The following is a 25,787-nucleotide window of genomic DNA, read 5'->3' as shown; positions in this document are numbered from 1 at the left end:
TACACAAACCTAGATGGTACAGCCTACTACACACCTAGGCTATATGGTATAGCCTGTTTGTTGTTCCTAAGCTGCAAACCTGTATAGCATGTTGCTGTGTTCAATACTGTAGGCAGTTTTAACTTTTTAAAAAATAAGTTGGAGTGTACTCTAACCACAAAAAGTATAGTAAAGTAAATACATAAACCAATAAGTCATTTATTGCCCTTATCAAGTATTATGTACTGTACATAATTGTAAGTGCCATACTTTTATATGAATCAGCTCCATTATAATCTTAGGGGACCACCTTTGTATATGCAGTCCTGGGTTGACTAAAATGTTATGTGACTGCAGTTGGGTAATGGTTTCTTAGCCTTATGTCAGCTCTATGTATCCATTTAGTTCAGTCAGTTGCCTCCCCGCGTCCGTGGAAGATTTTCTTTGTTTTTAGTTCAGTTTAGGAAAGATGATTTGCTTTCAGGAGGCCAGGTGTGGTGGCTCACACCTGTAATCACAGCACTTTGGGAGGCCAAGGCGGGAGCACAGGATTTCCAGACCAGTCTAGGCAACATAGTGAGACACTCTGTCTTCACAAAAAAATTTTTAAAAATTAGCTGAGTGTGGTGGTGCATGCATACCTGTAGTCCCAGCTACTCAGGAGGCTGAGGTGAGAGGGTGAGAGGATCACTTGAGCCTGTGAGGTCAAGGCTGCAGTGAGCTGTATCACGCCTAGGCAACAGAGCAAGGCCTTGTCTCCAAAAAAGAAAAAGAAAAAATGCCTTCAAGCATGTTTTTAGGGTCAGTTATGTCTTTTGAGATCTTATATACACCATATATGTATGAATTTTTTTATTATAAAGTGACCTTTTTATCTCTTAATGTTTTTCCTTGAAGTCTATTTTTTCCTGACAATACATGCTACCTTGGTTAGTGTTTTATTCTGAAACTTTTACTTTTTTTTTTTTTTTTTTTTTAAGGAGATATGTTGAAGTGCAGCGGCATGATCATAGCTCACTGTAACCTCAAACTCCTGGGTTCAAGTGATCTTCCTGCCTCAGTCTTCCAAGTAGCTAGGACTACAACAGGCATTTTAATTTTTTGTAGAGATGATCTATATTGCCCAGGCTGGCCTTGAACTCCTGGCCTCAAGCGATCCTCCTGACCCAGCCTTCCAAAGTGCTGAGACTATAGATGTGAGCTACTGCACACGGCCTCACCTTCATTCTTAAAAGATGTTTTGGTTGGGGATAGTATTCTAAGAGCCTTAGAATATAGAAGATTAGAACATATAGAACATATTAGAACATATGGAAGATTCTGTTGTCTTTTGGTGTCTTACTGAAGAGAAGACAGCTGTCAGTCTTTTTGTGGCTTTGAAGTTAATCTACCTTTTCTGTGTGTGCTTTTGAGATGAATTTGTTTTTGCTATCTTGCCTTTTTACTGATATATCCCGAGCTGGATAAATAAACCATATATATATATATGGGTTCTTTATTTTATGGTTTTAACTTGTAGGGCTACCTGAATCTGTGGATTGGTGTCTTTCATCACTTAAGGAAATGGAAAATTCTTGCATATTAACTTCTTCAAATATTGCATCCTCCTGCTCTTGGAACTTGTATGAAGTCTTCATTAGGCTTTTTTGGATCCTAAAATGTCTTTTCATTTCAGTATTTTCAGTCCTTCAGATTCTGTGGCTCTGCCATATTTTGAAAGTTTTTTTCTAAGCTTCATTTCAGGTCACTTAATTCTTCAGCTGTTTATCTTACTCTTAAGCCAGCCCATTTAGTTTGTGATTTTCAGTTATTTTTATTTCTGGAAGTTCTAGTTTTACAAATTTTGTTACATCACCTTTAATAGATGACTTCCTTGCAGACAGTGTATTTTCAAACTTAGATCAAAGACAACCAGGCTTACTATGCCTATAGGTATATATTTGTTTGTAGTCTGTATGACAGTATTTAAGTCTTTGTGTAGGATTGATTTCTGTTTTATTTTCTGTTTCTCCTGTTGGCTGTAAAAATTACTTGTATGAATTTTTTAAGGTATAGAAGGAAGCTTTCATTTATATTTGGATGTGCAGGTGTCTAAATATACCAGGGACAGATCATTTCAAGTACATAGGTTGGGGTTTGGAGGGCAATATAGATGAGGTAAATTGGGGCTGTTTGTCCAGGAGAATGAATTTATTCTTGAGGATATAGCATTTTGGGGTTCCTGCTTAATTTGGGAGAGTTGCCATAAAGATACCCATCTTGGACAGGCCCAGAATTTTAACTTTGGTTAAAGCCAGAGAAATTGCTGATAATTGGCAGTTGACCTTAGTGCGCAAGTGCCTTCCTTCTGCTTCCTGTATTGCCTTCAGTTTTGGACTGGTAATTCCTTACTATCTTGTTAATATTTCGGTACTTTTAAGATTTTTAACAAAATGTTTTTGTTAAAAAAGTCTGTACTTTTAATTATTTTTCTGTCTTTCTTTTTTTTTTTTTGTTTTTTTTATTTGAGACAGGGTCTCGCTCTCACCCAGGCTGGGGTGCAATGGTGTGATCTCGGCTCACTGAAGCCTCCTCCTCCTGGGTTCAAGCAATTCTCCTGCCTCAGCCTCCCAAGTAGCTGGGACTACAGGTGTGCGCAATCACGCCCGGCTAATTTTTTGTGTTTTAGTAGAGACTGGGTTTCACCATGTTGCCCAGGCTGGTCTTGAACTCCTAAGCTCAGGCAATTCGCCTGCCTTGGCCTTTCAAAGTGCTAGGATTACAGATATGAGCCACTGCGTCCAGCCGTATTTTTCATTGGTAGAATTGATCTGCATAATCTAGTTTGTTGCTTTCAGGAATGAAAGTTTTTCACAGAGATCTTGGAATGCAATTTAATGTCTTAACAAATAAGATTCTCACTGATTTTATTTAATGTCAACTACAGAAAAAAATTAACACAGGTATTAACCTAAACTTGTGTTTGTCATTGTGGTCTACCTGAGAACCACCTCTCAGAAGCTGAGTTTTTTGTTTAGACTGCAGATTTTTGTGTCCCACTCCCTCAGATATTTTTCTACTTTATATAGATGATGAAATAGAGCCAGAAGTTGTTTGCCTTAGTTTGTGGATTGCTACAAAGTTGATGTCAGCCCAAATGATCTGACTACAACTGACTAGAAAATTAGGTCTATCTTACAACCAAGAAATACAATGTAGCCAGAATGGGCAGGTTAGATCAGCCTTCTCTGGAGGAGTAAATGCCTCCTGTTAATGTTCTTTAAATGTTCTGTCTTGGATCCTCTTTACTAAAGATGGTTTCACTTTAAGAATTTAAACTATAAATATAATGCTGCAAATGGACATTGAGGTTAGCAGTGTAGCCATTCTTCTGTGAACACATTAAAATGTTATAAAAAATTAAATTTGGAAGTTTTGGGTTTTGTTTCTATTTTGTTTCAGAATACATTTGTGTATTGGAAATTATTATATAAATCTGTGGACTGGAAAACCAAATGCAGTCATGCACCACATAAATACTTAGCCATTACATTAAAGTTGCCTACTGTGTTCAGTACAGTCACATGCTCTATAGGTTTGTAGCCTGGGAGCAATAGTCTGTATCAAAGCCTAGGTGTGTAGTAGGCTATACCATCTCAGTTTGTGTAAGTATACTCTGATGCTTGAACAACAATAAAATCACTTAAAGACACATTTCTCAGAACATAAAATCCACACATGACCATAATGGTGAATGGGAAATTAGTTCTCATTACCCCCAGTCCCTTCTTTCTCATTAGGTTACTCTGGTTAGGTTTTTGGTTTATGTTTTTTAAAAGATTTTATTTATATTAAAGCATGTGCATATATGAGTGGAGATTTTATATATATATATATACACACATATATATACACACACATATATATATACACACACACACATATACACACACACACACACACACATATATATATATATATACACACACACATATATATATATATTTTTTCCCCCCATATCCAAATGGGATTTTGGCATACATTCTCTACCTTGCTTTGGTGTTCCTTCATATCAACTCAGATATGTTTCATTTGTGACTGCAAAACATTCCATTTATGCACATTCCATTATAGTACTAAGTTTATAATAAGCTTTGTGCGCTACCCCAAAGAAGACACACTGTGATTGGCAAGATCAGATTTAATTCTTGTAATCATGAATCTTGTCAGTTGGGAGAGACAGACCATAGGTCACCCTAATTTATAATTACAGACTGAGACATCTTATGGTGGAAAGAAAGCTTTATAGGAGTGTGTGTACAAGCAAGAAATCTTACTTAACCGGAATCTGCGGGTTGGAGAAAGCATCTCTGGGGAGTGAAACTTTGAACTGAGAGTCAAAGGATGTGCAAGACTTGTTCAGAGCTGTGGAAGAACCTTCTAGGTGAACATGGAAAGCAAAGGCATTAGATTCTTTGTAATTTTTTTATGGTAGATCTCATAAGTGAATAAATCTGGAGATGGACATAATTTGTTTTTTTAATTTTTATTTTTTAAGAGACAGCGTCTCATTGTGTTGCCAAGGCTTGTCTTGAACTCCTGTCCTCAAGCGGTCCTTCTACCTTGGTCTCCCAAAGTGCTGGGATTGCAGGTGTGAGCCACGGTGCCTGGCTGAGATGGACATGTTCAAGACTTTTGATATTCCTATTGTCAGATTGCTCTCCAGAAAGAACAATAGCCAGAAATAAGGATGCATGTGCACCACAAGTTTCTCGGTATTAAAAGGAAATTATTGATGATGTGATAGACAAACTGGAATCCTACTTGCATTTCTTTGATGTCAGAGATTCAATATTTTTCTTATTTTTGATTAGGATTCATAATTGCTAAACACTTTGTAAATGCTGACTCATTACCCAGAATCACTAGAAAAATTCATCAGTATTATTAGGAATTATTTACAACAAATACAAAATATTTACAGAGTTAAATATATTAGGAAGAAAAATTTTCTTTATAATTACTCTATATAATTCTTTATAAGATACTAGGTCAGTAATACTGTTTCCCCCAAATATTAGCACTTAATTGCTAAAATCAGGATCTTTTCCATTTGCAACTCTTTGTTCATAGGCATAATACGTTGCTGTGAAAGTAAACACATGCAGGATTTTGTGGATTAAATATGTACTAAGATTTTTTTTTTTTACCAGATAGCTTGATTCTATTTATTTATTGTTACTTTTTTAGAGATAGGGTCTTGCTGTGTTTCCCAGGCAGGCCTTGAACTCCTGTGCTCAAATGATCTTGCCTCTCGGGCTGCTGGGACTACAGTCTCGTGCCACTGTGCCTGGCTAAGAAGATAAACTTGATTTTAATGTGGATTCTATCAAAACTTGGTTTAGCTTTTTTTGTAATCTGTAGATTACCTGTGGCATTCTACCATTGTTTGCTGCCTGAATATAGCACATCTACTTTTAAGATTTTTCTAAAAGCAGTATTCTCCAGGTTCATACTAATCTTTTAGTGAGAAGGAACTTAGGATGTCCTCTGGTCAGTCTTAACAGTAAACTTACTCAGGTCTGGTAACCACAAGTCTTGACAATGTCCCCAGCATATCTAGGGGATGCTGGAGGTTGGTGGTTATCCGTTATCTAACATGAGGTATCTGCCATTAAGATTGGGACCCACAGCTTTTGAAATAGTCTAAATGGCTGTTTGATCCAAGGATTAAATCTTCTTTAAAAAGAGATGTAGGGGGCATAGTGAGTACAGTAGCTGTCAGGTTTTGGTTTTCTTAAACATGAATTACATAAAAATGAATATTGCTAAATACGAAATGGATTTGTTTAAGATGCTAAGTAGTCTAAAAATTTAAGCAGAAATTGACCTTTCTTGGTTGTTGAATTTGAATGAAGATCCTTTTGTACTGTTCCTTTCCTATGATTCTAGCAAATGTTAGTTTTTTTTTTAACCAATGGTGCTATTATCGTAGTCTATATACAACAGATTCTAAAAGCTTAGTGGTAGCTTTTCTTGTTTTAAGTAATATCTTTTGAAAAATTACTTTTGGTACTAGTAAGGAAGAATTTGCATGTTCCATGAGTTTTTATTCTTAACACTGATGGTATTTTAAAGGAAATAGACATTTCTTGGGATAGTTTTCAGCATGGTATTGATTTAAAGGGTTTTGGTTTCTTTTTTTTAATAAATCATATACTTTTTTTTAACATTGATGTTTCTCTCCATAGATATTTGGAGTTCTTACAACATGGCAGACATTGACAAGTAAGTGGCAGAGAGTTGGTTCCTTTTCCAAGATTTGGCATCACTTTGTACTCTGTTCTTAACAGCAAGTAGTATGAATTATATATTATGAAAATGTAGTTACTAATGCTTAGTACCTACTTTTACAAAAGGCTAGTGCAGTGTATTCAAGATAAAATATACAACATATGATCATTAGTATATTTATGATCATATATTCAAAACCATCATATATACTAAACCATTTGTCACTGTTTTTAAGAAAGTGCGGAGCATGATAATGGATTATAAATACTTGCAGAATTCATTTTTATTGTATATATTTCCCAAAGATTTTACTGCTTGCATTGTAATGTACCAAACACCCAAAATATGTATAAAATGTATTTATATGTAAAGCTTAAGGAATATTAAGACAAGTTAAAAATAGAACATTACTATCAGAAGCCTTGTGTGCCCCTTCTCATTTGCACCTTTCCCTCGCAGACATATAAGTGCTATCCTGGCTTTTGCTAATTCCTTTTTTTGCTTTCCTTTAGAGCTTTACCACCTATAAATTCTCAACCAGTGTTTAATTTTGAAAATCTGAATAAAGGCTCTAAGATCAGGATAACAAGGAAAAAAGACTATCTGGGTCATAGTTCGTCCTCAAGTTTTCTGAGGCTTTATAAAGACTTACGGAGAAGTATTGGGCAAGGTCATGTGTCCTGGGAAGCATAGGTTTAATCAAGTTGGCGTGTGGCAGGATTCTAATGTGGATGGATGTTTTACAGAAACAGGGTCAGGAAGAATGGGATGAGGTGCACAGGATTTGTTGCGTGTAATTTTACAGTAGCCTGTGTTAAAATAGAGCACTTGGGAGTGAGGGGATGCTAAATGATTTTCCATAGCTGTTGTAGGCATCAGCGAATGATAGTGGGAGGGTTGGAAACTTCAGTACAAGATCAACACATAGAAGTACAAATAAGAATTTGGGCCATTCTTACGCATTCTGTCTTCAGCATTAAAAAAACCAGATGAGTGGCTTATGCACTCTGTCTTCAGCATTAGAAAAACCAGAAGAGTGGAAACAGCATTTTTAGTGATTATAGTTCTCAAAATGATCGTCTCCTGTGTCACACTTCTAATTTGGATTGCTTAACCTTGGTGACATGGCTGTCATTGGATCTATTTTACTATCTTCCTGAGTTTTCACCTTGTTTCTCCTCTTGGGTTTGTTGTTTGCCAAATCTCCCATTGCTTTCTTGGTGTGTTAGTACCTTCTTGGAATAGTACAAGGGAGGTAAATTATTTTAAGACATGTCATGACACCAAACGACTATTCTACCTTTATGCCGGATAGTTTGGGTGTAGGATAGTAAGATGGGAATCATTTTTCTTCAGAATTTTGAAGGCATTGCTCCTTTGTCACCTTGCTTCCAATGTTGCTGTGTTGAAGTTCAGAGTCATTGTAATTAACTATTTGTGTATGATAATTAAGAAATATATACAGTTTATATACATTTCTTTCTGGAAGCTACTATGGCTTCAGAGTTCTGAAATTTTCACATTATTTTTTTAAATTTTAGCGTTACATGTTTGGTGGTGGACCCTTTTAGTGCAGCAATTCAGGGGCTTTTAGTTTCAGGGATATTCTTGATTTAACTTTGTGATTGCTTCATTTATTTTTTCTCTTTCTGGAGCTACTATTAGGTGTTGTGTGTTGGATTGGTCATCTCATGATCTTCTGTCCTATTTTCCATCTTTGTCTCTTTGCTCTTCTTTCTAGGCAGAACTGAAGACTTTCAGCTCGTGTTGAGTTTTAAGATTTCTGTTGTTTTAGTTTCCAAGACCTGCTTTATTCCTCCTGTTTTGTTTTTGTTTTTGTTTTTTTTAATAGCATCCTGTCCTTGTTTCACTGATGATAATCTCGTTTGTCTGGATATTTCTTCCATCTTTTTAGTCCATTTGCTCTTACATTTTCTTTCCCTCATTTGGTCTCAATCTAAGACGCTTTCCTAAAATATAAATCACAACTTGGTTGGCTGCTCATTAAGATTGGGTTGGGTAGGGTGCAGGGACAATTCAGAGATGATTAAAAAAGAAAATTGATTGGAAAATTTGAGTGTTGAAGAGGGAGGCTTGTTAATTTGGGATTTCAGTGTAGGGTCACCAGAGTGGGCATTTGTTAGAAACCCCAGTGTTAGAATTTTTTTTGTTTTGTTTTCTGGGCTAGTCAGATTAATCATTGAACAGTGTCTGGGTAAAGATCTGGCCTCTGGTGTTTCTCTAAATGTAGAGGAGGCTCTACATTTAGCATTCTAATGTGCACATAGTCCTTTATCTTTGATACTGTTAACTGTGTCTGTTGTCTTCCAGTCCAAGTTCTGAATTTTACCCTTTCCGAGAGGAAACTGAGTATGTCTGCTAGTGTAGAGGAGAAGATGTAATGATTTAACTGCTTATCAGTTTTTACTTTCTTGTTTTAGCCACCTTCTCTCCTGCCCCACCCCTTGCCCTAGTTCTAGAAATGTACCTGGTACCACCAGTTCTTATCCTTTTGAAGACTTGATTGGGCTGCTTCTCAGCTTTCCCCACTGCTAATCTTAGATTTCAGTTCTCTCAATGAAATTATCACCTGTCTGGTTTCCAGCTTCCAAAATGTTGCTGCCCTTGTTTCTTTGATTTCAGTGTTAGTCTGCTAACAAAACAAAACAAAAAAACTCTTTATCATAATTTTAGTGTAGATTTTAGGGATTAAGATCAGATGAGTTTGTGGTATCTGCCATCTTAACTTTGAAATTCTCATTTTAAACTTTAAAAAGAGCAAATTGGTTGTGACAGCTTGATTTCCCTCTTCCTTATTATTTAATTTTGGATGCCTGTTAGTCCTGGGAGGGTGGAAGTCAGAAGGGATTCTTGTTCTTGAAAACCAGAGTCAGTAAACCTTCCTCTGTAAAAGACTTGGTGGTAAACATTTTCAGCATTTTGGGCCACATGATTCTCTTAACTGCAGTTGGCCCTCTGTGTCTGTGGGTTCAGTTTGCATCTATGAATTCAACCAACTGCAGATAGAAAATATTAGGGTAAAAAACAATAAAATATAATAGCACAATAATAAATGCAAACAAACAGTAGAACATAACAACTATTGTTTGTTTTGTTTTTAATAGAGTATTCTCACTGTGTTGTTCAGGCTGGTCTTGAACTCCTGGCCTCCAGTGATCCTCTTGCCTTGGCTCCCAGAATGTTGGGATTGTAGGCATGAGCCACTTCGTCTGGCCCAGCATAATACAACTATTTACATAACGTTTACATTGTATATAGTATTATTATAAGTAATCTAGAGGTGATTTAAAGTATGCAGGAGGATGTGCATAGGTTAGTTGCAGTTACTGTGCCATTTTATATGAGGGACTTGAACATCCCAGCATTTTGTAGGGAAGTTTCCTGGAACCAGTCCACTATAGAATCTGAGGGATGACTGTACTCAACTCTGCTGATGTAGTGTGAAAGCAGATAATACATACATGTAGTACATCTGTGTTCCAATAAAATTTTATCTACAATAGTAGGGTGGGCTGGGTTTGGCCACATGGACATAGTTTGTGGACAGCTGTTTTAAAGCCTTTACATATAGATGTTCAATAAATGATTAAAGACACTAGAGGAAGAGTTGCTCCAATTATCTGGAACCAGTGGCCCTTAAGTGTGTATACTTATGAAACACTTAAAGTTTATACCAAATCAGAGTTCTTCCAGAAATAGGCTGGGCGTGGTAGCTCATGCCTGTAATCCCAGGATTTTGGAAGGTCGACATGGGAGGATCACCTGAGGCCAGCCCAGCCAACATGGTGTAACCCTGTCTCTACTAAAAATACAAAAATTAGCCATGTGCAGTGGCACACTCCTGTAGTCCCAGCTATTCAGGAGGTTGAGGCACAAGAATTGCTTGAGCTTGGGGGACAGAGGTTGCCGTGAGCCGAGGTTGTGCCACTGCACTCCATCCAGCCTGGGTGGAGCGAGACTCTGTCTCAAAAAAGAAAAAAAAAGCTTTCAGAAATAATATGTATCATTTCTGAAGACTGAATTCTTGTCCTCAGTTGACAGGAACTTAAATTATGCTGGTAGAGTACAGTTGATTTTTTTCTGTAGTTGTATGAAAATTAAGTCATCATTTGTCCCTATGAAAAATTAATTTTTCAAATGCTGTTTAAACACGAAAGCAACTACATTTCTAATCCAAATGTTAAAAAAAAAATTCACACAGGAATTGTACAATGACCTTTTATATTGACTTTGGAATCCTTATCTTCCTTTCTAATGCTAGATGTAATCTCATTTTCAAAAATTTGATTTTTGGTGATTTTTTTTTTTAAGATGAAATGAGAAGGATGCTATCTTACTGCTTTTTAACTTTCTCTTTGAATGGTGCTGTCATCTTGGCTTTGTTCTAAACAAGAGCTAGACTCAGAAGTCTTCACTTTATTCTTTCTTAACCTCCACTATGAAGTAAAGAAAAGGAAAGTCCAAAGATAGTATAAGCTGGTATAATTGCTCCACAGCCATAAGGGATCCAGGATTCTTCTGTTTTTCCTTACTCCTTTTTCTTTAGCTGGTGGCTTTCATTCGCTAGGATGCCTCCTGGTCCAGTGTGGCTGCTGGAGCTCGAGCAATCACATTAATATTCTAAGTGGGAGCGGGGAGAAGGGATTAAGATAAAGGCTTCCCAGCTGTCTACTTTCCTGTTAAGGATACTTCCTCAAAGAAAAACAGCACTTTTGTTTTTCTATCTTGCTGCCAAAATAGTCTAGCCGAAGGTAGGCTAGGAAATGTAGACTTTTAGCTTGGTGTGTTGCCATCTCATATAAAATGAGGATGTTGTTACTAAGAAGAAAAAGTAAAATCAGTAGATACTGGGTTGAATGCACATACTTGTTGACATCACATTCCCCAAAAACGTACAAAACCAATTTTATAAAGCTTGAAAAGTATAAACTTCACATTTGACCAGATGCTTTTAATGAAAGTTTAAGCACTTCCGGTTTGTACTTGTTTACATGTGAAGTTAGAAAACGGAATTACCTTTTGAATTTCCTATTTCATGTCTTTGAAAGAGATACTAATTTTGAAAATGAATTTTAAGTTTTTCTATAATTTTTTTTGGTAATTGGTACATTTGAACCTTGGTGTGATACTATGATATTATAGCAAAGAACAGTCTGAACTTGATCAAGATTTGGATGATGTTGAAGAAGTAGAAGAAGAGGAAACTGGTGAAGAAACAAAAATCAAAGGTATTATTTTAAATTACTTCAGGAGCCAATGATTGCTGGCACATGTCTACTAGAGGGTAGTTAGAAGTACCAGTCTGTTTTTTTGGACCCTTCTCATTGTCCTATTTTATCTACTGGTCCATACCTCTAGAAACTGTGTGTGTGTGTGTATTTGTTCGAGAGAGAGAAAGGAGAGGGTAGGTATAGATACAGCAACTCAAAAGTCATTGTTTGCATCCTGCACTGTTGGAGCAACTTGGTGTACCTGTGTCAAACAGCTGCCCATGAGTTCTGTCTAAATTTAAAAATGTTACAGGTTGTGATGTGGTGCTTATAACAGTATGTTTAGTGTTTAATTATATAGAGAACATGTAGTGTGTGTCTTCTTAAAAATCCACTCCTTCAAGCAGAAAAGCCATTTATTAAATGTAAATAATATTCACAATTTATTTTAGCAGATACTTTTTAAAAGGAGTGGTGGTGGGGGCTTGTACTGCTTAGGGTATGTCCTGTAGATCTGGGCCTGATACTAAGAATATTAAGGTACCTGATGACTCAGCTTTTCATTTTTAAGCCAGATGGAAGTTAATTGTGAAAAGACTTCAGAACTTGTATTAATAGCTTCAGCTTTCATTTTGTAACATTTTCTTAACAGATACAGAACTGTATCCTCAGTGACCAATATTGATATTTAAAAATCTATATTGGTTATCCTGGCTGTACATCATCCAATAACTGAATTATTATCAGAAGTAAATTGACCTCCAAAAACATAATTGGGAAGGTTAAGTTTATGGCACTTTGTGTAATAACTGTATTGATGATGAAGAGAAGATTAGTAGCGTAATTTGTTTTGTAAAAATCTAGTGTATATTTGGATTATGTTTTTAAAAAGCCATTTATAACCACATTTTGTTTGGCTTCAGTTGCAACTGTTGACTGTGTCAACTATTAACTTTATTCATACACATAGAAATACATTACACGAGCATCAAACATAAACATTCAGATCATTCACTTTACCTTTCTCCTGGGCCTAAAACTGTCAATATATTTGCAGTTTTTCTGATATGTGTTGTCTGCATTCAAAGGACTGTCAAGAGTCATAGATAGGCATCTGAATGAAGCTTTGAGCTTCCTAAAATGCAAGGTGGGTGAAACACAAGATACCAGGAAGAGGAAGGATACTGTTCATAGTAGATGTGGCAGTGACCTTGAGAAATGCCTTGACTAGGGATAGATTAGGAATCTGAATTATTCCTGAACATTGGGTTTTCCTAGAGTGTATTCTCTTTAGCTTGCCCTGCCCGTCTCTACTCATTAGATACACCAGCAATTTATGGGCCAGTTAGGAAAACTTCATGAGATTGGATTGTCCTATTAAATTAAAAAAGCATAATACATTTTCATAAAATCCTTCTTTCGATGCCCTTTTTTTTTTTTAAAGCACGTCAGCTAACTGTTCAGATGATGCAAAATCCTCAGATTCTTGCAGCCCTTCAAGAAAGACTTGATGGTCTGGTAGAAACACCAACAGGATACATTGAAAGGTACAAGTTCTCCTTTTCCGTAGTCCTTATTTATCTTTCTATAATCAATCAACGTTGTAGGCATATCTGTTTTTAAGACCATCTAGGATTTAGGTATGCAGTAGTGGAAACCTGTTGTCTGCTAGTATCCAGTATAGGATTATTGGAAGTTTAAAATTGTGCTTAGTACCACCTGTTTACATTGGTCTTTTAAAGTTTATTTTGGTTCAAGTTTATAGGAAGTATACTGATTTTAGGCATTTCAGAGATTTGTTTAGAGGTATGTTAGAAATGCACAGAATTAGAAGAAATACAGATTTCTTATTTCACTGGTGACATAAATCATTACTAATAGCATGAATATCTTATGCAGCTTACACGTTAAAAAACCTTTTTTGTGATTTTAAGATCCATTCAGGTTACTATCTATATGTTAATTATAGTTAGTAGCTTCTAAATGTTGCCTAGTTCTGTGTGGTGTGTGTTCTCTGTGTTTTATTATCTGCTTTTCCTACAATGGACTCCTTTATCAACACAAATTCAATTACATGGCCTGTAAAGGAACTGTGTGAGAATTTCTTTGAGATGCGTACTCAGCAGTGGGAGTGCCACTTACGTAGAGTATGCAAGCCTTTAAGCATTGTGCTTCCAGCATGATTTCCAGAAATACTGTACCCAGTGCAAGAAGATGGATTCATCTTCATGTCTGCCAACAATTGGCACCATCCAGCTTCGTAGTGTTTTTGTTTATATTTTTAAATCAGTCTAAGAGGTACAGACTCATTTTGTCTTATTTGTGTTTTATGATTTCTAATGAGTTTTTAGCTTTTCTTCATAATGCTTAAACCTTTTTGGTTGCCCATTGGTACGCTTTTTCCATTTTCCTGTTGAGATTGCAATTTTTTTTTTTAATGCTTTGCAAAAGTCTTTGTATTCCAAATGTTATTCCCTTATCAGTTTTTAGACATTCTAAATAATGTGTCATTGCTACTAATTTATCCATGGAGTCCTCTGGTAAACAGTTAAGTTTTATTTTAGTAAAATATTTTGCCCTAGGGCTTGTGCTTTTGAAACTGTTTAAGAAGTCCCTCCTGGATTCTGCTACATTTCCTATTGAATAGTTTTACCTTTTACATTTAGGTCTTAAATCCCTCTAGAGTCTACCTTTCTATTTGGTGCGTGTAAACTTCCAGTTCCTTTTTTTTCTGCCTCATTTTTTAATGAGCGAGGTTTATTTATTTATTTATTTTGGGTCTTCCTCCAGTGACATGAGCTAGTTTTTTTTTTTTCACTTTCACTAATCAATCCATTCTTCCCCCATTTAGGTGTACCACCTACCTTCATTGCATATCAAGTTGTAAACACCTGTGTTTGTCTTTGAGCAGCACTCTTCTGTTTTATTGGTCTTTGTCTCTTGTCATTGTAACACTTAATTACTATGACTTTATAGTTGTCTTAATGATTGGCAGGGCAGGTTGCATCCTTTCACACATCTCCCCCAAACACAGTCATCCACATTTTTGACAGTTAAGTTTATCAGGGTTGTCAACAAGCAAAAAAAAAATATTAAAACTCTGATAGGAATTGTATTGCATTTATAGATTTACTGAAATTATATCTTTAAATGTTGTCTCATTCACATACTTCTAATTATTCAGGTCACATTCTGTGTCTTTAGTTTCAAAGTTATCTTCACAGAGTCTGTTGGTTAAGTTAATGTCTGTATATTTTGTGTGGCTGTTGTGAATAGCATCTTTTTTATTGTATTTTCTGTTTGGCTGTTCTTGATTTACAGAGGATTGCTGTTGTTGTTTTTTTTTAAGTTGCTCTTGTATCCGGTAATTTTGCTAAATTTATTGTAGTAATGTGTTCTGTTTTGCCCCCTTAGTCACAAGATTTTATCTGCAAATAATGGCAGTTTTAGTTAGCTCTGTTCTTCCACATCACATTATACCACATATTTTTCTTTACAACATTACCAGGACTTTCACTACTGTGTTAAATATTAGTATTAAAAAAGGACATCTTTGTCTTATTTCTGTTCATGTTGGAAATGAATATAAAATCTCTATTAAATTCAGGCCTGTTTACTGTTTTTTAATCTGACCTGTGTTTTTTTCTATCAATTAAGATGCTCTATTGAACTTTTTCCTTCAATATATTAAGTAAATAGTAAATACATGTTTTGGAAATACTTATTTTGGATATCAAACTAGCCTTGCATTCCTGTAGTAAATTGAATCATGATGTGTTACTGATACATTGTTGAGTAATTGAATTTTACAGTTCTTACTTGTTAGTGAAATGAGCTTGTGTTGTGTGCATTCATGTATGTATGTGCATAAAGAAACTTTCAGGAAGTGGTAATACTTAACTGGTTTTTGGAGTCAAATTTCAATTGCCTAATCTAATGAATGGCTGCTTTTTTTTTTATTTTTCCTATTTCCTGAAACAACTTGTATAAGATAGGAATTAGCTGTTCTTAGGGTAAAAATTTAGTTCTCTACTAAAAATTTAGTTTGTACCTTTGGAGTTTGGGAAGTAGAGGTCCTGGGGAGTTTTGGATAATTTTTTTTTTTTTTTGACATACTAATTTATTCAAGTTCTCTCATCAGTTTTGGAGTTTCATATTTTAAACATGTACACATTTAGGTTTAAAATTGATTAGTACATAGTTGACAATAGTTTTAAAAATCTGGTTTTCTTTTTTTTTATTATTATTATTATACTTTAAGTTCTAGGGTACATGTGCATAACGTGCAGGTTTGTTACATATGTATACTTGTGCCATGTTGGTGTGCTGCACCCATCAACTCGTCAGCACCCATCAATTCGTCATTTATATCAGGTATAACTCCCAATGCAATCCCTCCCCCCTCCCCCCAAATCTGGTTTTCATATTCTGTATTTTGCATCTTAATTCTGCTAGTTGTCTTGATCTTATTAATTTTTTAGAATATTAATTTTGCTTTTGGTTTTCCTTTTCCATACTGTCTTTTGTTATTGTGGCCGTCTGATTTCTGGCATTAATGTTACTTCTTTTTTAGGTTTGCTCTGTGGTACTCTCCAGTTTTTTAAATTGAATGTGTAATTCGTTTGATTTTATTTTTTAATTTGTGTTTTTTATGGCCTTAATACTCTTACTTTTGTAAATGTTGAGTGTGAAGATCTGTATGCTGAAATTAATAGCTCAAGCTTATTGTATTGTTCACAGCTTCTCTTTATTTCTGCTTATTGGTTGTCTGTTTGACCTGACAATTTTTTTCTATCATTTGTAGATTGAAATATTTTGAAGCTGTATTAGGTGTATAATATTTGTGATGAGCATTTCTTCTCTTGTTTCATTTTACTGATATGTGTCTTCCTTTGTATTTTATAATTTTTGGGGGGGGGGCATAATTTTTATTTGTCTGATATTACAATAACGACCCCCAGCTTTTATGACAAGGCCTCACTCAGTGATCCACACTGGAGTGCAGTGGCATACTCATGGCTCACTGTGATCCTCCCACCCCAACCTCACAAGTAGCTGGGACCCACAGGTACATACCATCGTGCCTGGCTATTATTTTTGTAGAAATGGAGTCTCCCTGTGTTGCCCAGACTGGTCTCGAGCTCTTGGGTTCACTTTGGTCTTCCAAAGTCCTGGGAATACAGGCATAAGCCATCACCCCCAGCCTCTTTTTTTTTTTTTTTTTTTTAAAAAACTTTTAACCTAGTATGTCTTTTTTCATCTTTTCATCTTTGTTTCTTCCTCTAGATCAATGTTTGCTTCTTTTATTTTTTTGGATATAGTGTCTCGCTTTGTCTCCAGGCTGGAGTGCCATAGCACAATGACGGTTCACTGCAGCCTTAGCCTTGGGCTCAAGCGATTCTCCTGCCTCAGCCTCCCAAGTAGCTGGGACTATAGGCACACACCACCATGCCTGGCTAATTTTTTTATTTTTGTAGAGATGGGGTTTCACATTGTTGCCCAAGCTGGTCTCAAACTTCTGAGTTAAAGCGATTCACCCACCTGGGCTTCCCAGAGTGCTGAGATTACAGGCATGAGCCACCACACTCAGCCTCAATGTTTGCTTCTTTATTATTAGTAAGGCTGATTTTGCATTTCTTAAAAGTTATATTGTTTTTGGATTTATTGCTGCCATCTTTCTCATTTTTAATTTATTTTACTTTGGGTCTTTCTTTTTTTCGGCTTCCCATTGGATAAATCAAGTCGTCTTCTGCTGGTTCCAAAGTTAATGCATTGATTTTTGTTACTATGGTAGTGGCTTATAACCTAATATCTAAGTTTATTTACCCCTATTGATATCTTAAATTTACCAATATTTATATTGTTTATAAATGTGCTTTCTCTGGCCCTCTGTTTTTCCCTTCAAGGCAAGAAATTTACCAAGATATTTGACTGCACCCATACCTTACATAGCATCTGCTGAATTTTTTTTTTAATTTCCTCAAAAGTTGCTTTTAGTAATATATAGTGAGTATCTGTGGCAAACCTGAAGCCTGGTATACCTGATACAATTTTTGTCTTGCTTTTATATCTGAATAATAGTTTGGCTATGAAGTAGTAAATTCAGAGTTCTTAAAAACTACAATTTATTTTTTCTTTATTTCAGCGTTTCTTTTAATGCCTGTTGTTAGTCTGATTCCTTTTTATTTGTAGGTTATTCTTTTTCACTGGACACCTTTAGAATTTTCTTGTCTTTGATATTCATAAATCTCATTAACATGTCTAGGAAGCAGAGTAAGGATTTTTATATTGCTTTAATTCTGAGAAATGTATCATTCTCATATGTTAAGATTTTGTACCCCTTCTCTGTTTGTCAGCTGTTGCTACTTTTATCATCCATATCTCAGAGCTTTTCTATTTTCCATCTGTCTTTCATGCTGCCTTCTGGTAGAACTTTTCAACATCATGGACTTTACCTTCAGTTGAATCTATCCTGTTTCTCTTATTTGTTGCCTATTTTAGTTATTGTATTTTTCATACTTAACATTCCCACTCTGTTTTAGATTTCTTGGTCTTGTTGCATGTTGTTAATCTTCCTCATCTCTAAGTATATTTACATTCTTGTTTAAATTCTCTAATTATGCTGCTTCAGATGATAATCATTTCACTCTTTCATAGAAATTGTACCCTTGAAGTGTCTAGTTATTCTTCGAGCTCTGGCACATTAGGCAATACCAGTTACCCTAATAATGAATATTTGGGGAGAAATGAAGGTTTGTGACGAGAAGGGCACAGGGTGAGCCTAAGTAGTACAGCACTAGTTGCCTTAGACTGAAAGTTTGCTGCCAGTCCAGGCAATTTTTATGGTGTGCTTTGTAAGGGTGGGGGACTAATCGTCTTTGGTTGTCAATTCATTATTCCTAGATTGGAGCAAATACATGTTTGAGGGCTTTGAACCACTGCAGCTTTCATCAACCTTGGCATTGGGCTCTTGTGAAAGGTGAAGATGACAGACAATGATTGTTGCAAGGCAGGAGCAGAACTTAAAAAGCTTTCTTGTGGAATTGCTATCTTCCAGCCTGTCCGCATGGCTACCTACTGTGGCCATTCTCTCCCTAAGTTGTTGGTCACCCTGTACCAGTTAAGCACAACCTCCAGTCTTACCTGAAATTGCTTACAGTGTGTGTGTGCCTCAGTAGTTGCTTCATTCTTGTTCTAAAGTTTCTGGGATTAGCTTTTTGGGGGAGCAAGAAAAGCCAGAAACCCATGCTGGTTCACTACCTTGGCAGAGTAGTGCTTTTTACTTAAAACTAACAGAAATAGAAAGGTGATATCTTCAAGGGTTTGTTTTTTATTTCTAATAATATTAAATAGTGACTAACTAAGTGCATTATTTGATTCACAAAAGTTTATGGCAGGAAATTCTAACCTGGATTTTGTATCTGTTGCATAGATTCCCTAAAGTTAGGTACATTTTAAGTGTGAACATTTATTATTAGAGAGGTTTAATCATTCTTTAGGAGACTGAAAACCTAGTGTGTATAACCTGTTAAAAATCAGTGCCCCCTATTCACAGTAGCAGACATGGAATCAACCTAAATGCCCATCAATGACAGATCTGATACAGAAAATGTGTACATCACGTAATACTATGCAGCCATACAAAGAACGAGATCATGTCTTTTGTGGGAACATGGATGGAGCTAGAAGCTATTATCCTTAGCAAACAAACACATGAACAGAGAACCAAATACCACACGTTCTTACTTACAAGTAGGAGCTAAATGATGAGAACTCATGAACACAAAGAAGGAAACAGCAGACACTAGGGTTACTTGAGGGTGGAGTGTGGGAGGAGGGAGAGGAGCAGAAAATTAAGTATTGGGTACTGGGCTTAATACCTGGATGATAAAATAATCTGTACAGCAAACCTTCACATAGCCCCATATTTTAGGGTATACATATATATAGGGTATACACATATATTTTAGGTTGACCTAAAATAAAAATTAAAATAGTGCTTCACAGTGCATTGTATGGTATATGTATTTTATCTCATCAAAGCTGTTATTTATTTTTGAGACAGGGTCTCATTCTGTCAGCCAGGCTCGAGTACAGTGGTGGTGCAATCTTGCTCAATTCGGCCTTGACATCCCAGGCTCAGGTGATCCTCTCATCTTAGCCTTCCAAGTAGCTGGGACCACAGGCATGCACCACCACACCCAGCTAATTTTTGTATTTTTTTGTAGAGACAGGGTTTTGCCATGTTGCCCAGGCTGGTCTTGAACTTTTGGGCTCAAGCAGTCCACCCGCCTCGGCTTCCCAAGGTGCTGGGACTACAGTTGTGAGCCATAGCACCTGGCCTAAAGTTGTTATTTTAAAAATACATGTCTCCTCTTTATAGTATGTTACACTCTTATTTAATATGTGATTACTAATTCCTAATTAAATATGGAGACTAAAATATAATAATGGTGTGTGGAATCTTGTCCTTTTTCCTGATATATATATGCTCCCCTCCTTTTCCTAATAACTAGTATAGGTGAGATATATGTAAAAGAAAAATCCAAGTAATCATTATTCTCAGAATTAAAATGGTTAGTCCATGACTTCAGCAATGACAAGTCCAGCACTTGGGTAAAGATTTAGGGTTGACAATATGATTTACATTTTCTTCATCAATTTACCTAGTTACATTTCTACTTTTGAAATATAGCCAGTGGGTCAATATATTTATGTCTATTTGATTTTTATTTACTTTGACTCCACCTTTTGCTTCAGATAAAAAACCTATCATTCACTAACTTCAATGCTTCAGTTTCAATATGACAAAAGAAGTGTGACTTACGTTTTAGTATGATGCTATGTAACTGATTTCTAACCTTTCAGCCTGCCTAGGGTAGTTAAAAGACGAGTGAATGCTCTCAAAAACCTGCAAGTTAAATGTGCACAGATAGAAGCCAAATTCTATGAGGAAGTTCACGATCTTGAAAGGAAGTATGCTGTTCTCTATCAGCCTCTGTTTGATAAGGTAATGCTTTCTCCTACTTTGTTTAATTTAACATTCTAGAAGATGAAGTCTGGAAATATAAGCAGACTTGGAAGAGGTTAGTCTTTAGAAATCTCATTGAAATTGTTATTAGAGGCACTTGGAGGAACTATCAGTAATAAAGTTGTGGTATGCATTTGTTAAATTTATAAGACTTCTTAGAAACCGCTGGTTTTACCTTGGATGCCAGTGATTTTATACAGCCTTTTTTTTTTAATCATTTTAGCGATTTGAGATTATTAATGCAATTTATGAACCTACGGAAGAAGAATGTGAATGGAAACCAGATGAAGAAGATGAGATTTCGGTTGGTACCAACTTTATTTTAGTATGTTTTATAGATGGTAAAATCTTAGGACTTGTCAGAAATGTTAGCATTTAATGATGGAGTACAATATTATATAACTAGTTGTACTTTTTTCATTTTTTAATTTTACATCTTATATTTTTCTAATACTTTATATTAAAAAAAAGTCATTCAAGATTGTAATTTGCATGGCAATAAGCAGTGGTTTCATGGATTCTAAGTTTCTTAAAAGTGTCCACAGCATTAACACCACAAGTCTTCTTTCCAATTTGCAGCACCTGACTTAAAGTTTAAATTCATCTAATGCATCATTAAAACTGTCATTTTCTCTTGTGAGAAGACATATTTCAGTTGCTATTTCCAGGACTGTATATTGAGCATGGGTGTACATTATTTTTAATTGGTTAGCAGAATTTTACTCATGTAATTTATGGCCATAATAAGAACCTCTAGCATCTCTGAATGGCCTTCCACTCAGAATGATGACGATAAATGTCTAAGATGTATCTGGTGTGCCCCCACTTGACATTACCAAACATGTTTCCAAATAATCTTAGAAAATATGATTCTTTAAACATATATGCAAACCACATCTTTATTTTATTTTATTTTATTTTTTGAGACGGAGTCTTGCTCTGTTGCCCAGGCTGGAGTGCAGTGGCCGGATCTCAGCTCACCGCAACCTCCGCCTACTGGGTTCACGCCATTCTCCTGCCTCAGCCTCCTGAGTGGCTGGGACCACAGGCGCCCACCACCTCGCCCGGCTAATTTTTTGTATTTTTAGTAGAGACGGGGTTTCACCGTGTTAGCCAGGATGGTCTCGATCTCCTGACCTCGTGATCCGCCCGTCTCGGCCTCCCAAAGTGCTGGGATTACAGGCTTGCGCCACCACGCCCGGCCCAAACCACATCTTTAAACATAAACATACCACACAGTGTGCACCATCAGTTCCTTAACCATTTTCCAATTGTTCATTTATAACATTTGCAATTTTTTATTATAAATCATATTGTGAAGAATACTTTCATCCATAAGTTTTATTGCAAGGCTTATTGTTTCCTCTAATGTCTTCTGATGTCAAAGAAGTAGCTTATTGGTTCAAACAGTGCACATACATGGTTTTAAGGCTTTTAGTATACTTTACCAAATAATCTCCAGAATAGCTCGAACACCTCCTACCAACAGTATGTTATTGTGCCCATAGGGTGGACTTCATAACAACGAAGCAGATTCAACCACAAATCTGTTAGATTCTCACCCATCTCAAAATTACCACATCAAAGAAGCAAGGAGACATATTATTGTGAGGGAGCCAAATTCAATTTCTTTTAAAAAATCACTCAGCTTTAAGTCAATAAAATAATCAACAAAAATGGTCCCCACAAAAAGTCTGCTGGGTTTTTCAAAAGATAAAAAGAGAGAAAGTCCAGGCACAGTGGCTCATGCCTGCAATCCCAGCACTTTGGGAGGCCGAGGGGGCCAATCATGAGGTCAGGAGTTTGAGACCAGCCTGGCGAACACGGTGAAACCCTGTCTCTACTAAAAATACAAATTATTAGCTGGGCGTGGAGGCAGGCGCCTGTAATCCCACCTACTCAGGAGGCTGAGGCAGGAGAATCACTTGAACCTGGGAGGCAGAGGTTGCAGTGAGCCAAGATCACGCCACTGCACTACGGCCCAGGCAACAGTGCGAGACTCCGTCTCAAAAAAAAAAAAAAAGTCAATACCAGATGACCAAAATTTTTTATTTAACTAAATTGTATTCATGCATGAGCATGATAGTCTCTCCTGTTTATTTGACTTTGGCAATAAAAACAAGCAGCCTTGTACAGAACAGTGAAAATGCCAAGGATGAGGGCAATCTACAGTTTTACTGTAGAAAAAAAAAATATATATATATATATATATAGGTTTATAAAGGCCTCTCTCCCTTTGGCCATATCAACTCTCAACTCTAAGTTCAGTCCATTAACTACAGACAAATTTTCAAATTCACTTCTCCAAGATCTTCGATACTGTCATCATGTACTTCTGGCCATTTTTCCTGAATGACATCAGTTATGTCATCTGTAAAGTCTCCTTGAATGATAATTTCATCCTCCCCTGTTACTGAGGCACCACAGGAGAATTTCTGAGCAATAAATCTTTGTGTGTTTTAAGATCAATTTCAAAAGTTACAGGGCCACACACTCTTGTCACATGTTTCTTTGCTCTGGGAATTTTGGCTATAGTAATCTTTTGTGGTGTGGTCTTTGTTTTTTGTTTTATTTGACCCCTTCCACCTCTCTTCTGTTTTTTCTTCTCCTCTTCTTCCCCTGCTGTTCCTTGACCCTGACTAATTCCAACTTCTTGTTTGGAATTTTCTACAGTAAGTTTTGCAAATTCATTTGGAAAATTCTTCTCTAATCATTGTCTACATTTAGCAACATCAGGCATATATTCATAGTACTCTGTTGGTAATGAACAAACTCCACAATAAAAGACTCGAAGTGGGTAATCGGCATCTAACTTGGCACTGTTCCTTGGGTCTCCTTTGCAATCAGCCCTGCTGGATTCAGAAATGTCAGCAGCCATTTCACAAACCCAGGTGATCTCACAGGCCCTGCCCACTCCACTCCCGCTGCTATTGCCAGCTGAACTGACAAATGCAACTGTCTCCCTGGTCAGGGCTGCCCTAGAGCATCAGTTGTATTTTTATACCTAGGAAATATTTTTCCTTTTTGTAAGAATGATAATGCAGATCAGCTATTATTCAAGCTGGCACCACCAACTGTACTCAAAAAGTCATTATTTCCTTACATTTTATAGTTTTTTTTTTTTTGTTTAAGAGACAGGGACTTGCTGTGTTGCCCAGGCTGGAGTGCACTGGCATGATCTTGGCTCTCTGCAGCTCACTTCTGGGCCCAAGCTATTCTCCCACCTCAGCCTTCCAAGTTGCTAGGACTATCTGAAGCTACCATGCCCAGCTTAATCTCTACATTTTTTTGTAGAGGCAGAGTCTTCTCGCCCAGGCTGGTTTTGGACTCCTGGCTTCAAGCAACTTTGCACCTCAGCCTCCCAAACTGTTGGGATTATGGGCGTGAACCATTGAGCCACTGTGCCCAGCCTATTTTTATAGTTTTTTTGAGTCTCACTCTGTTGCCCAGGCTGGAGTGCAGTCTCGGCTCATTGTAACCTTCACCTCCTGGGTTCAAGCAATTCTCCTGCCTCCTCCTCACAGTAACTGGATGACAGGCATGCACCACCATGCCTGACTAATTTTTTGTACTTTTGGTAGAGGTGGGGTTTGGCCATGTTGGCCAGACTGGTCTCCAACTCCGAATGTTAAGTGATCCACACACCTCAGCCTCCCAGAGTTCTGGGATTACAGGTGTGAGCCACCATGCCCGGCTAACAGTTTTTAGTTTGTAGATTCATTATATACTTTTTTTTTGAACTTCATGATAGGCTGAGGATTGTTGCCATTTTCAAGTGAAGACATGGAGGCTTCTAAGTGACCTGCCCACAATCAATAATGGCAGAGCTGTGACATACATTCAGTGCTGTGTTAAGTGATCCAACTCTCTAGCGTTGCTATTTTATGTTGTTTGGTAAAGAGAATATAATGTGTTGATTAATAACACCATGGGGTGAGGCGTTGGACCAAGTTAGTATTTCTGTTGCTTTTCTTATTTACTATGCTTAAGTCTTCATTTTTAATTAGTTTTTAAAAAATTTTTTTTTTTTATTAAACTAAAATGGTTTTTCCTACAGATCTTGGTCACTTTAGTGGCTCTCTTTGGAGGGGTGTGGTAGCAGTAATTTTGATGGGATTAATTAAGGTTTGTTATGGACAATGGCAGTGTTTACACAGATAGACTAGAACTTTGAAGGTAATATCTGGTGACTGTGCGTTTTGGTTTTTATACCTTTGTTACTTTATCAAGAGGTCTAATCTATGTATTACATAATGTTTGCTGTCACTTACCAAGGAGGAATTGAAAGAAAAGGCCAAGATCGAAGATGAGAAAAAGGATGAAGAAAAAGAAGACCCCAAAGGAATTCCTGAATTTTGGTTAACTGTTTTTAAGAACGTTGACTTGCTCAGTGATATGGTTCAGGTAATTTTATTCATAAACGTACCAGTTTACTTTGAAGGGTAAACTTTTGAAGTTTAAATGGCTGTGATGACTGTTCTCTTCAGTGTTGATCTTTCTAGAATGATTGCTTACTTTTTAAACAGTTAATATCTGTAGAAGGGAAATTATAGCTTTTATTAATGTAATCAAATAAATTACAGTTTATTTTAAAAAATGAGATAATGAAATGGTCCCATTGATAATTGCTCATTGTCGACTGGTGTTTTCTCATTACCCTGTGCCTTCTGTCTTTACATACTTAGTATGGAAGTATGATGGGAAAGTTATTCTTACAGCTGTAATTATACAATTCCCTTAACTCTTCCAGGAGAAATTTGCATTTTAAAAGAATGCTATAAAGATGTTAAACTCATTCACAGTGGTTACATTCTCTGGCAAACCATAATAGTTGTCACCTTTGGGAAACTTTGCTTCAAGCATTTCTTGAGTGAGCCCCTACCCCTACCGTCTACATTGTAGTAGTACATGTTGCCCTGTCTTATCGTTGGAAGTTACATGGAGAAAAAGAAATGATTTCCACATAATTACTACTTAGCACAATTCTACTTTAGCAAAGTGGAAAAGGAACGACCAGGAGGAAGGGGACAATCAGGAAACATTTTTGAAGCAGATATGCCTTATTTAGACTTGATTTTTAATTTTTCAGCCTATATAATGATTTAGTTGTCTATTTGGACACTTTCTCTACCAGTGGCAGTAGAACTACAGTATAAATTAGCTTTAGTATAAGCCATAACCTGGAGAGTAAGTCTGAAGGTTTGTAATTGCTGTACAAAACTACTTTAAAATATATTATGTCTCAGTCAGCTAGTGTCTGTGTAGTAATAGAA

At 36.4% G+C, this 25,787-nt stretch overlaps 1 protein-coding gene and 1 pseudogene across 6 annotated transcripts in view; one reads left to right on the top strand and one right to left on the bottom strand.

Moving 5' to 3' along the window:
* NAP1L1 (nucleosome assembly protein 1 like 1) overlaps positions 1–25,787 on the top strand; it is a 38,981-nt gene that overhangs the window by 4,225 nt on the left and 8,969 nt on the right. For 3 of the 6 annotated variants that reach the window (XM_023216968.3, XM_023216834.3, XM_023216896.3), the window contains exons 2-7: positions 6,210–6,246; positions 11,416–11,501; positions 12,928–13,030; positions 20,352–20,493; positions 20,738–20,818; positions 24,790–24,918. In XM_023216968.3, the coding sequence (XP_023072736.1) occupies positions 6,230–6,246; positions 11,416–11,501; positions 12,928–13,030; positions 20,352–20,493; positions 20,738–20,818; positions 24,790–24,918 (558 nt within the window). In that variant the 5' untranslated portion in view covers positions 6,210–6,229. The remainder of the gene's footprint in view (positions 1–6,209; positions 6,247–11,415; positions 11,502–12,927; positions 13,031–20,351; positions 20,494–20,737; positions 20,819–24,789; positions 24,919–25,787) is intronic. The other 3 variants (XM_031936352.1, XM_023217131.3, XM_023217057.2) reach the window with 2 other exon arrangements.
* Positions 22,791–23,430, bottom strand: LOC111545958 (annotated as a pseudogene).

The sequence above is a fragment of the Piliocolobus tephrosceles genome, chromosome 10 (genome assembly GCF_002776525.5).
Source record: "Piliocolobus tephrosceles isolate RC106 chromosome 10, ASM277652v3, whole genome shotgun sequence".
In the NCBI taxonomy this organism is placed as follows: Eukaryota; Metazoa; Chordata; class Mammalia; order Primates; family Cercopithecidae; genus Piliocolobus; species Piliocolobus tephrosceles.
This window is presented reverse-complemented; position numbering and strand designations above follow the sequence as displayed.